Source organism: Centroberyx affinis, unplaced genomic scaffold (assembly GCF_046629955.1).
Source record: "Centroberyx affinis isolate AG114_WGS23_722 - 3 ecotype Tasmania unplaced genomic scaffold, CSIRO-AGI_Caff_v1 ptg004122l_1, whole genome shotgun sequence".
NCBI lineage: Eukaryota > Metazoa > Chordata > Actinopteri > Beryciformes > Berycidae > Centroberyx > Centroberyx affinis.
Window position 1 is genome coordinate 19,455 of NW_027281896.1, and position 13,642 is coordinate 33,096.

The 13,642-nt window shown below is 40.4% G+C and overlaps 1 protein-coding gene across 1 annotated transcript; it reads right to left on the bottom strand.

Annotated features, from left to right (window-relative positions):
* Nucleotides 1-734: 734 nt before the first annotated feature.
* On the bottom strand, nucleotides 735-12,766 carry pros1 (protein S). Its single transcript, XM_071542539.1, has 14 exons — nucleotides 12,631-12,766; nucleotides 11,671-11,828; nucleotides 11,052-11,076; nucleotides 10,841-10,921; nucleotides 10,014-10,136; nucleotides 9,006-9,122; nucleotides 7,970-8,098; nucleotides 6,963-7,203; nucleotides 6,630-6,816; nucleotides 6,186-6,350; nucleotides 5,388-5,556; nucleotides 3,394-3,530; nucleotides 3,008-3,236; nucleotides 735-2,313 (listed from the first exon to the last, which is right to left on the bottom strand). The coding sequence occupies exons 1-14, from the start codon at nucleotides 12,707-12,709 to the stop codon at nucleotides 2,129-2,131; spliced, it is 2,025 nt and encodes a 674-aa protein (XP_071398640.1). The 5' UTR covers nucleotides 12,710-12,766; the 3' UTR covers nucleotides 735-2,128.
* Nucleotides 12,767-13,642: the final 876 nt, after the last annotated feature.

The window sequence follows — 13,642 nt, forward strand, 5'->3', positions numbered from 1 at the left end:
CCTCGCCCAATTCAGCCCACATCCCTCTTTTAACTGTTTTTGTCATTGACTTTTTTTTCCTGTGTGTTACTCTACATTCCTAACTCTCTATCTGGGTCATACTGCGTCAATTACATTTTAACAAACTGTGTTTCATCCTCATAACACTGTCAGTTCCCGGTACACAAACTAGTTAACTTTGTGCAAGAGAATCTGAATCTGATAAAGTTTAGAGAAATTGCACCCCAATAGGGTAGTGTATATGAAATTCATATCAATCATACTGATACTGTGATATGCCTGAAAGAATGGAATATTGGCTTTATTTTTTTAATTTGTGTTTATGGTACATGTAATCATTGCGTGAAGTAGTGAGGATGCATCAGAAGCATCTGGCAAACAGACACACTGAAGTGAAAGCCATCTGATATATTCCCAACTAATGTTTTAGAGTTAGTTCAAGTCTTAAAAAACAACCAAAAAAAAGGAATATATACATAAAACTTCTTTTCAAATTCTAAAAACTCTATTGCAAGTAATATTACAAGTGTAATGACTGTCACAATAATCATAATGACAGATATTTTGTCCATATCATCAAGCCTTACACCCAAATCAACATATTAAATCGACTATTTGTCCCAACCTGGGATTACAGCAGAGTCAAGATGAAAGTAGTCAAGATGATAGTGACTTAATTTGAAACTTCAGATTTTACTAGCATTTCACAAAACATACAGAAAACTCTTCATGACAAACCTGAACAAGAGATGGGACTCACATGAGGCAAAAGGAAAACAGACCTGGGTCAAACAGTATTTTGTAAATAAGCTTTATGGTTTGTTGTGTCCTCCTCAGGTGCCATGTGAGTGGGATTTTGTCACCAAGGGCATTACAATGTGATAGAAAGTTTAGACAGTCACAGGAAAGAATTTGGAAATGAGTATACTTTGTATACTTTTCTGTCGACCACATGTCTGACACTATCTGAATTATCCTGATGTGGCAATATAATGTTTTCTGTAATTCAGATCAACCTCCTGCCTTGAGCTACAACACAGAGAATGAGAGATTTGTGGACTCATGTTTTGTTTGTCTGAACTTTTAGATAAAAATAGACCTTGTCTATTTTAGTATGCTATACTATCAATTCCAAACCACAAAATGTGCAATTACTACCAGAAAATAAATTTGTCACAGTTATCCTTAATTTGCACTTCATTCTCTATGGAGAAATATACCTGTGTGCCCTTAAACATTAATAAGCAAGATAAATTATTCACTTTTATTTCTGGCTATGGCAGGCCAGTACAAATTAAACTATCCTAAGGCAAAATAATAACATATTTCAAAGATGAAATTCAACAGTATTCAATTTCAAAGATTAAAATAGACTTTTATTTTATTAAAACAAACATAAAACACTTAACCAAACACAACACTGGACAACTACATTTAAGTTATATATTAAAGAGGGCTTGTTTTTATATACAGGGTGAATTCTGAACACAGCCAGAGGACATTGGGAGGACCGTGAAGATAAGCACAGAAACAGAAAAAGTAGAAAATCATCGGTCTGAGAGAGAGGAAAGGTAGAGAGGTAGAAGAAGGAAAGAGAACGAGAGAGATCACAGATTTGACAACTGGAAAAAAAGATGTAGGTGGTCTCGCAAAGCCTGGTCAGCAGTGACCATTTGTTTATTTTTCTACACAAACATAACTTGCCATATGTTATGTGTGCTACAGAGCTCAGCTCTTTTTTCAGAGTTTCTAGGAAATAATATAATTCATTGCAACAAATTGCTACAACTACGTCATCCAGCTTCTGACTGGCAGCCAGCGTTCATCATGGCTCACTAAAGAAATTGAATGAAGTGCTTCCCAGGATGGGAACAATTGTTAGGTAATGTGGACGAAAGGAGTAACACAAAGCTAAAAATAAACCCATCAGAGAAAGTGGACAAAAATTACTATTTCAGTCTGCCACTATCTCCCCTTGCTGTCACTTCTTTCTTATCTTCTCCCCTCCTCTCATCGCCTCTCCTCCTTATCTCTCTTTCCAAAAAATAAAGAGGATCCCAAGACGAGGAAGCTGTGAGATGCCGCCTATTGTTAGGGCTTGAGGATAGGAATCTGGGTGTAACGGAGGTCACTTTCTGTGTGGCGGGGTGTGTGGGTGAGTCTCAGGGGCAGAGAAAGGAGGACAGGAATGGGACTTAATACTGTTGTGTTTGCTGAGTGCCTCGTCAAAGTCTAGCTGCTGGCCGTTGATGGTGACGTCCATACAGCCGTTGTAGAAGGCCGTCACAGGGGTGGCAGGTAATGGGACCTCATCTGAGAGAGAGAGAGAGGCAGAGAGAGAGAGACAGAGAGAGAGTAGGACAGGGACAGGAATGGTCAGTGGGAGTGGTGATAGCAGGAGATGATGGGAAGATAGGTTGGGGAGAAACAGAAAAGAGAGAGAAAGAGTAGAAGAAGGGGAAGGGGAGAAGGAAAGAAATAGTAAAAAATCATGTACTTTGTCCTTACAGTCTTCATAGTCAGAATAAATATCACATTTGGTAAGCAAACTTAATGCATCACTCGGTCTGGACCATATTTCCCCATCTTTTTCTATCATACCAATTGACTGCTCGCTCTGTACTGAGACATTTTTTTCCCCCAAATTATCTGGAGTAATGCCTTTCTTGTAAAGTTTTGGTGCAACCTTGGCCCTCCTTGTTTACTCTATTCTGTCTGGCTGCAGCTTGTGTCACTGTGTAAACTAGTACAAAATAAAAAAGTTTTCAGGTCATGGATACACTGAAAATTGAACATGTACTATGTGTCTCATTGCAGAGTGAGCGTCAATATGCTGAAAAAGACAAGCCTTGGGTGCTTTTGGGGTTGATTCTTTTGAGTATCAAGAGACAAGTAGCTCTTCAGTGAAGCAATCGATGATATTTTGGTCAGAATCGATCAGTATGATGGAAAATGATGGGAAAATAGGGTCCAGGTCCAAAATGTCCGGAGTTACGCTTCAACTAACCTGGTATCCCACCAATATAGGTGCTGACGGGCTTCTGCATGGTGGTGTTGAGGCGATCCAGCGCCTCTTGCAGGGCATCGAGCTTTATGTAGTCAACAGTGGAGGAGTTGGCTGAGATGCGGATTTCTGTGGGAGTGACAGTGAGCTCCACCGCCAGACGGTCGGGGTAACACAGCATCAGTGACTCTAGGGTCGCCACGGAAACGCCATCCAAGAACACCTGCAAGTTCTGGCGCAGTGAGGGTGATAAGGGTGCAGGGTTAGTGTGTGTGTGTGTATTTGTGCTTGTGTGAGTTCCTGAATTTCCCCAAGGGGATCAATAAAGTGCAGTATTATCTTATCTTATTTTGTGTACTTATCTCCGACAAAAGCGTGAATGAACTCACCGCATCTTCTTCTCCCTGCGTGACCACAGAGACCGACAGAGGGACTGTGTTGTTGTAGACGAGAGCGAAGAGGACACCTGTACTGCTGGATGGACGAATGTTCAACCTCACATCTACTTTCCAGCTCCCAGACTCACCTTGACACACACGCACACACACACACACACAAACATATTGCTGTTGTCAGGGTGAAAACTACGGAAGCGTATTGCATTCACCTGCAAAAATTCAGCCCATTTTTTTCTGTTTAATGACATCTTTTCTCATAATTCTGAGAAAAGATCTCATATGACACAGGTATTTAATTTAATCCAGTTTTATGTCTATCTTGGTTTGAGACACTGGGAGATACAGCTGTCTTTGAGTAATATAGATGGCACTATGATTAGTTTGTTGACTATGCACAGGCAGCTTGGGACTTTAGGGTTGCACAGGTGGAAAGTCAACTCTGATCTGCTTGACAGTAGATGCGTTACACTGCCCAGAATAACCAGAAAATAAGACTTTGAGTTTGGGCATTCAGCCTTCAAAATAAGAGTGTAGAAATTGAATTTCATCATTACAACCAATAACCAAGCACACTGATGTATATTGTAAGTCATAATAATCATGAGAAATACCATAATATGTGGCATTTTTTTAAACTATAAAGGCTGCATGTATTACACTGTGCAGCAGGCATACTGAATACTGACTAAATTAGACACTGCACAGGGCATCTTTCATTGCTAAAGCACAAGATCTATGTCAAAACACTCCTACCACTTGGGCCTACATGTTAGTGTGTTGTTAGGAGTGTTTTGACATATATCTTATGCAGTAGCAATGAAAGGTGACCTGTGTAATGTTTAATGTGTGTAGTCTATGTAGTCCAAAAATGGCAAACCTCTGTTAAAATGTTGAGGGGAACTTTCAACAAAATGATTAGAAGAATTATTCTCATAGAAAAACATTGCATGGCTGCATGTACAGTATATACGCCTTTTTTGTGTTCATCCCTTCCTCACATACGATTTTGTTCATTTGTGCACTTATATGTAGTAAAACACTTTTTGCAGTTAAGGTACTTACTATCTGTTTTTGATTTACTGATTGTATAGCTGTATTTTTTGTGCGCAAAATCAAGTTTTTTCATCAACATTTGAGTGCATTAAACATTAAGTTTATTTCTAGAAACAATGCTTTTATACTGAAAAAGATCGGACCAGAAGTCTTTTTCAAGTTCATGACATTGCGTTATCTCCAGGATCAGTTGAGCCAATATGGCATAATTCACAGATATAAGGTTATGCTTCTGAAATGTATTCAAGCTGGCTGTGTGGTGACTCAAGACACTCAAGACAGTCAGGCAATTGTCACACAGCTGAACTTAAATCATACACGTTCTTTAAATGCCCTTCAGACTCTCATAATCCACCAGTGTGCTTGTGAAATACACTGCAACAAGCACACATCATCTCTGCCAAATTGATCAGGATCATTATCTCAGAATTATGAGATAATTATGTCAGAATAATTAACTGATTATATTATTATGTCAGACATAATTATCTCAGAATTTTAGATCTTTCCTCAGAATTACAGTATAAGATCTTTTCTCAGAATGATGAGGTCTTTTCTCAGAATTTGAGATCTTTTCTCAGAATTACAGTATAAGATCTTTTCTCAGAATTACAGTGTAAGATCTTTTCTCAGAATGATGAGATCTTTTCTCAGAAATGTGAGATAATTATGTCAGAATTACGAAATCATTTTCTTGGAATTCTGAGAAAAGATGACCGCTGGGCTTATGCAACCCTTTCAAAAAACCTTTGAGTAATTTCGAAAATGCATGGTCATCAGTTTAAAATAAGCCCCTGTTTCTCAATTGCTGAAAAGTTGAAATTGTGTCGCTAACGTTTTCACTTCACACCAGTGATATGGAATATATGGAACATATGGAGAGTTACCTAGTTTATATCTAGCTTCTATCCATGCTGGTCTACATTACTCACTGTAGTCGATGTTGAAGTGTGCCAGTCCTTCCCCAGTGAAGTACGACCCTCGCTCCACATACACAAAGCAGTGTTTACTCTTCTTCTCCTGGATGACCTCCTTGACCCCAGAAGCCCCCTGGTTCATCAGGTTCCAGCCCCGGATACAGCCATCCAGCCGAGGGTTAATCTAAGACAGACACACACACACACACATACACACTGACAACACCACTATGGCTTTTCTGTCTTTACTACATCTTTACTATTTTAGTTCACTAAAGCAAATTCCTGTACATTCATGGTACTCTGTTACTAAAGTCAGGGTTCCCACATCTTTTCACTGATGAAATTCCCAAATTTTGATGACTTCTCCACGACCCCTTCTCAAATTATCATGACCAAATTTTAATGAGACTGAATTAAAAAGTAACAATCAACTGCACTAACTTTAAGCATCAGTTTGTTTTTCACTTAAAAATCAAGGATTATGATATTTTAACACAGTCAACAACCAACAATAATTTCCTCCAACAGCGAGGTCTAGACTTTTTTGGAGCCAGCCACAGCTTTTCATACATTTGACAGTATTAAAAAAAAAAAGATTCAATTTTCAATTCAATTCAATTCAAATTTCATGACTTTTATAATTTTTCATAATTTCTCCAGGCCTGGAAAACATAATTTTAAAATCCCATGACTTTTCCAGGTTTTCCAGGAGTGTGGGAACCCTGTAAAGTAATTTACAGACGTAATTAAATTCCATCACGACTGCTGGTTGGTTGCTATGTACATATGCCTTTGGGACAGCCTGCTTACAGGTTTGATGATGTTGTCGGTGCGGTTGGGCAGACCGGCGATGTAGACCTTGGTCTCCAGTTTGCCGTTAACGGAGGTGAAGAGATTCTCGGGGCTGTTGATGCTCATTACTGCCTCCTTGCTGATCTTCACACTGATGCTGCTCTCCAGCTCGTCCACAGAGATCTACATGATACACAACATAGTACTATTATCTGTACTTTTACTTAAGGGTTATACTACATACTTCTTATATATCTACACCTGTACAGCATGTCTGAATGTCTGTGTGTACTGAAATGTTGGTGTCTTGTGTTGTCTTTGTTTTGCTTGTAAATATTGAAAACTGTAAATAAACTTAAAAAAAGAAGAAGTGTTTATCTACTTGCACTCCAGCTCATCCGCAGCCACTATCTCAGACATGAGGGACAGATTTGCAAGTATGTAGAGAAAGCTCTTTCTTACCACATGCCACTGTCCGTCATTGATGGCTTTGCCTCCACTGGTGACCTTGAATGTGTGCTGGTTCTTGAACTGGACTTCGATGCGACCGCCCCTAAGCCCCAACATGAACCACGAGTCCTGGGAAGACTCGGCGTACAGAACCACTCCCTCCGGGTCAAATGTACGGAAGTCAAACTCTGCAGCGAACCTAACAGCCACAAGGGACAGAGAAGTGAGTTTGCAGAGTTATCTAGCCGGGGTGCATTAAGAAAGGAAGTACAAGACTACTTTCAGGACTACTTTTTCAATGTGTGTGTGTGTGTGTGTGTGTGTGTGTGTGTGTGTGAACCTCACTTTGTGTTCTCTGGCAGTCGGAAGCGCAGATAAATGACAGGAAGACCAGCGAACTGCTCCCCCAGGTAAAGCATCTCGGGGTGTTTGTAGTCGTATAGCTCCACACACACCGGGATTTTCTCACAGTAGCGTTCATCCTCCGCCAGGCGGAGACCCTGCCGGCCATCACAGTGGCACACGTAGCTGCCCACTGTGTTTATACACGTGCCGTCACACGCACTCAGCTCGCACTCGTCCACATCTGTGACAACACCAACAATAAAATCTGTGATCTTTGATTCCTTTTCTATCATGCTAGTCTTATTTAATGGGAGATGTAAGCAGGGTTGGGGCCGTTCATGAATTCAATTGAGAATGCATGGTATATTCCAATTCAATTCCTGGAGTTGGAGTTGGAGTTGCACCCAGCTTTAAGGAAACAGAACTGGAATTGAATTGGAATGACATGAAACAGAAGTGAATTCCATGAAATTCAACTCCATGAAATTCAACACCTAAGAGAGGTTGTCTTGACTTGCTAAGCATCAAACATTATGGATCAAATGAAAGACAGTTAAACAAATCAAATTCAATCAATCATAATGTATGTATTACAATTACATGTTATGCATCAAATACCACCTGAAAGGTACCTTTAACATTTTATGATATTAAGCATTGATAATCTATAACACTACATGTAGTCAGATAAGTGAAAGAAAAAAAACAAAAAAAACAATAGTATAGAAAGTCCAGTTCAATTCCAATTCTGTCTCCTGTAGGTTTTTCAAATGAATAAAAAATTCCAATTTCAATTCCTCAGTTAAATTGGAATTGGTGAGTTCATTCATGAATTGACCCCAACCTTAAATGTAGTATTATCTGTGTACTATCCAAGGGATTCCAACAAGCAAATAACTGTCTCGCTGTACTCCTGTTCTGTGACCTGTTGGGAGTTTTGTGAGTGAGATTATGTGACTCCATGGTGCTCCCTGTGGTGAGAAAGCTGCAGTACTTTCAGGTCTCACCATTGCAGATTCTGGATGTGAAGTTATATTTGAATCCCGGGGGACACTGGCACTCATACATGCCGGGGGTGTTGACACACTTAGCCGGCTCTTCACAGATACTGGGGTACATTATGCACTCGTTGATATCTGGAAACAGTAAACAGAGAGTGACAATGACTAACAATGTTTAGGAGCCCTTGCAGTATGAACTACCAGAGAGCAGATACATATAAAATAGAAAACAGCAAATAAACTGTATGGAACTGAATGCCACTAAAACATTAGCAGATGGAGGAAATGAAGAAATGTGACTAAAATTACATTCTAAGTCTTCACAACCCATCAAAAAAAATCTGAGGAGAACAAATTTGTCAAACTGACTCATTCCATGTTTGTGAAGACTTTGTACTTAACAAGCACTCAACACACTCAAAGACAAACATTGAACTGCCCGCAAAAGTAGGGCAGATAGAAAAATGTGCAAATGAGACGAGAAGAATACAAATTATAAGCAGGTGTTAATAGCCCAGGGGTCCCAGGAGGCTGATGGTGTGTTTACAGCAACAAGGATGAACCATATTTTCAGAGGTTGGTGAACCCGGGGCTTTCACATTCAATTACATAAGAGTTCAGCTCAGGTCAACTATCTTCCCCCATTAGAAATAACAAATCGCTCTGGGAATGAGGAAGGCAACAGCTGGGAGAACAGAGCTTTTGTTCTGAAGTGCATAGGGTTCCACCATCTATATGCATAAATAACAAAAAAGGGGGTAATCAAGTAGAATAATACACTGTCTAGAAATATGTGTGTGTTTGCTCAGCTGCTAAGCAACACTCTATAGGAGCTGCGTTTTCCCCACAGGCTTAAATTGCAGCATAACTAAAACAGCCGGTTGCCTCTATACATGCCGCATAAACCAGATTCACACGCACACATAAAGCAACTCCTTTCTCTCAGTGAAATCAATTCACCCTTGAATGATTAATAACATTATTGCACTGTTTACATCATTAGCAGTTACAGAAATTGGAAGTGAACTGAACTGAGTCTTACCTATGCAGGTGATTCTGTCATTCATGAAGTAGCCGTCGTCACACATGCAGCGGAAACTTCCAGGGAAGTTGTAACACTTTTGGTTGCATCCTGCTACATCTGAACACTCGTCGATGTCTGCCAAGTCAACAAGTCATTGCACAGTATGTATAAACATTCTGCTACATCATTTCGAAAAGCTAAAATAATCAGTTTCAAAGTGAATGACTGAGTCTGATTTGACTTGAACAGCTCTTTGTAAATAAGGGTGAATTTTGAACTCTTGGGTGCAAAGTAAGTAGATACAAAATTAAAAGTAATAGGAATTCTACAGCATGTTTGCAGATTAAGTGTGCATCATTTCAAATTACTTGCTGTGTGTTTATTTGGCCATTGGAAGATGAGACTTGACATCAGGGCTGGGCAATAATTCAATATTATCATTTATCGTCTTTCAGTGGAATCATATTATGATGATATGAAGATAGTTTGATATCGTGACACACAATTCCACACAATTCTGCAAGCAAATTTTATTTTAAAACTCTGACAAAATGAGGTATGAAACATTTCAAGGAATATTATTTGAAAGTTTCCCTGTTTTGTTTGACATCAAATTACCATGCAGTTCAATGCATACAATGCAATTGATTTCAACTACACTACCAGTCAAAGGTTTGGACACACCACATTTTTCTTCATCTTTCTTATTTTTACTATTTTAAAACTATCTTATATGTTAGATTCTTTACAGTAGCCACCCTTTGCCTTGATGGAAAGGCAAAGGCTTTGGAAAGAAATTCACACATCAGGCATCAACTTCACTATTTATATTTGTCTAAAAAACTAATTTCAAGCATTTAAGCATAAGCCCTTAGATCAAAATGGCTTTAAGATAATGAAAAACATAGTACATTCATTCAGGTGTGTCCAAACCTTTGACTGGTACTGTATATCGCCCAGCCCTACATGACATAGAGCAATAGAGACAGAAAATCCAGTCTCACATCATTCTTCATCAGCACTCACCATCCTCACAGCGCGGCCCCGTCCAGCCAGGCTTACACACACAGGTGAAGGAGCCCTGGCCGTCCACACAGCGCTCTGCACCCTCCTTGTAGCATGGAAACGGCAAGCACTGGTTACTGATCTCTGCCACGCAAAACAAAGAGTTTGGACACACACACACACACACACACACACACACACAGGATGTAATCAAAACATACACTCGCCAGTCAGTGTTTATGGTACGAACAAAAGCATGAGGGATAAAGGTTCAACAAAAAAGGAGTAACCGTCAGAGGCAAATCACCTGGAAATGTAAGTTTAGCGAGTCACAATTTGAATTGCGTGAGAATTGACTTGACTTGGGTTCCCTGGTGACTTGGGACTTGACTTTGCACTTTGATGACATGAAAAGGTTTCTAAAGTTTTGACAAAAGATCTTGTGTTTGTGTGAATGACGATTTAGATTTGTTCCACCAGACTACTGAATTTAAATTCTGTTTTGTGAATTTGCATTGAATAGTTGAATTTATTGAAATTGAAAATGATTATAGAAACTCATGATGCACTTACTTAAAAGTTTTTATTCTATTAAAACGATATTGCATTGAAAAGTCCTAGATATTTTGTTTTCTTTAAGTTCTACAGTTAGACTTGGGACTTGATTTGAAACTTGTGCCTCAAGACTTGAAACTTACTTGGACTAACAGAGACTGACAGAACAATATGAGGAAAGCAATTTATGACTTTTTATACTTTTTTCCTTATTATTGCACAATGCATAAGATGAAAACCGTGTAATAGAAGTGCAAACACTTTCCACTGAAAGGATGCATACGGCCCCTCACCTTTCACACAGGTGCGCAGGTCCGATGGGATGCTGCCAGAGTTCTGGTTGTTGATGCCGACACGATGCGAACCCAGACACACTGCAACAAAGAAGCTTTATTTGTAATAGCGTGCCTGAAAAAGGCAGAACAATAATGACACCACAAATTTAACGTGAACAAGAATGCGGCAGAATAAATGAGAACACATCAGTGAATTCTGGAAACTTACCAACATATTTGGGGTAGAAATATTCCTGAAAAAAATATCAACAAAGCATGAGTATCAAGTAGTTTGAGTATCATCAAACTAAAGCCTTTCACTGTGTATTTCTTTTATAAGATTTTTAGAGTTCTACACTTGACAATAGGGTCAAGAAACAGAGTTAAAGGGAAGATGAGAGAGTGTGAGTCAAGAGAGAAAACAGAGCCAGCTGTGCTCAGATCCGATCCAAAACAGAAACCTTAACAAAACATCTGAATGAGTCGACACTCAAAGGTCACGATGCGTGTTTCTTTTTGTTTTCATTTTATTGGACAGAAATCAAATGTTTTAGCACTGCAGTGTTATTGCTGTCCTAGTTACTGTCTTACCTGATGAGACATGCACAGCACACACACACCAGCCCCTCACCCACCCACCCACCCACACACACACACACACACACACTAACTGTTATCACTAGATACACAAGAGATGGTTCAGTGACTGTCTGATCGCTCGCTTGCATTTTCTCTCTTTGTCTATGCTCTCTTTCTGACTTTTTTACTGTTTCTTGCCCACATCCTCCCCCCATCCTTCCCTTTAATAAGCATGTGACTTGGTGACATGAAACGTCAGCGTTCCTCACCGTCTCCGGCTGGTTCTCAAAGATCTCCCTGGCCTCCTCCTTGTTGCACAGCTCCTCGATGCACTCTCTCTCCAGGTTGCCCTTCTTGCTCTCCTCAAACAGAGAGTTGGCTCTCCTGTGCCTGGTCAGGAACTGGGAGGCTGTGTTCTGGCTCAGGACTGGGAGAGCAGAGTGCACACACACACACACACACACACACACACACACACACACACACACACATAGTATAACAGTGACTGTAGCAGCACATGAAAAGATCAGTCATCGCTATCACACCATTACCAATGTTGTTGTCTGTATTTAGGACTGCTATAACACACTGTTATAATACACTGTATTAACGCGCAGTTATAATGCACTGTTAACACCATGCTATATCAAAACTGATCAAAATAGAGATAGATCTGTTGCCTAAATTCTGTAAGTAATGTTTGTATGACAGTGGCACTTTCTACTTTTTGATTAATACAGGTGGAAAAATAAATCGTATCCCACACACAGCTACATTATAGTGGCACATGATTGATCCCAGAAGTGAAATTCCTGTGTTTACTCATGACTGGACAGATGGCCGATGTGTGGCTGCAGGACAAAGTGGACTAACTCTCCTGTGAATTGGCCTAAAAGGATCATTGCGAAACCGTTATTTTTCCCAGAAATGACCTCTGGTTGTTGTAACACGCCGGTCATGTTCATGTCCAAGCGATTGTTTCACGGCGTCTTTATTAATGGAGAAAAGAGTCATGAACTATATTTGAACTGAGTTATAAGTTACAATCCTAAAAGTCTGGGGGAAACTCTCTGCTGTTTGACACCCAGAAATCTCCATCAGACTTAAACCTGGTTCGTTTTTAAAGCGGAACACTAAAACCCCGTAATGAATAAAAACAGGCTATAACAGGCGCGTGAACAGTATTTTACCGTGTGATATCCCTAAACTAAACATTCCGGTATACTTACATCGATAGGCATCGATGAGCGACACAAGAAATACGAGACAAGCCAAGGATTCCCCAAGTGCCCGTTTCTTTCTCCACATAGTCGAGCCGTTCAGCTGCTAGGCCACGGTTTGGCTCGGAGAGGAGTTCAGGTTCTGCGCGAGGGGGGGAAAAAAACTTTATTCTTCCCGAAAGTGTTTTCGCCTGCTGGGGAGAGAGACCGGAGAGCGCTGGGCCGCGGCCAGGAGTGAAGAGAGAGAGAGGGGAGGCAGCTAGGGAGCGCTGCAGACACACACACACAGACACACACACACACACACACACACACACACACACACTGACACGCACACTGCGCATACATGCTGCTGTATGTAGCAGCGCATGGTGACGGAGTTTGGTTGAGCTCATGCAGAAAATAGGTTTACAATACACACGAGGCCTCGCGCACAAAGGAGTTCTGGAAATAGCAGTATACTCTCTCTCTCTCTCTCTCTCTCTCTCTCTCTCTCTCACACACACACACACACACACACATATACACTTTCTCTCTCACTCTCTCTCTCTGTCACACACTCTCTTTCTCTCTCACACACAAAGTAGGCTACACATGTACACACACACCCACACAACACATCTGGACACATACATTCACACACACACACACAGACACACACCCGACACACATACACAGTAGACTGGACACACACACACACACACACACATACACACCACAAGACAGAAACTGGACAGATGCACTTGCATGTACACACACACACCAGAGACATACACAGTGTAGACACACAAAAACATACGCATGGACGCATGCACACACATACAAGACACGGTGGAGACACACACACACACACTTACAGGAGACACAAATGTAGCAGCACTCTCACATCACACACACATACACTCAGGTTTTAGAGGCTGTCACAAAGTCCCAGCGCTATTAATAAAAACAAATCTCTTCATATCAAAATCTGAGATATTAGCTTTGCTTGCCAAATGTGTTTGTCATTGAGCAAACATGC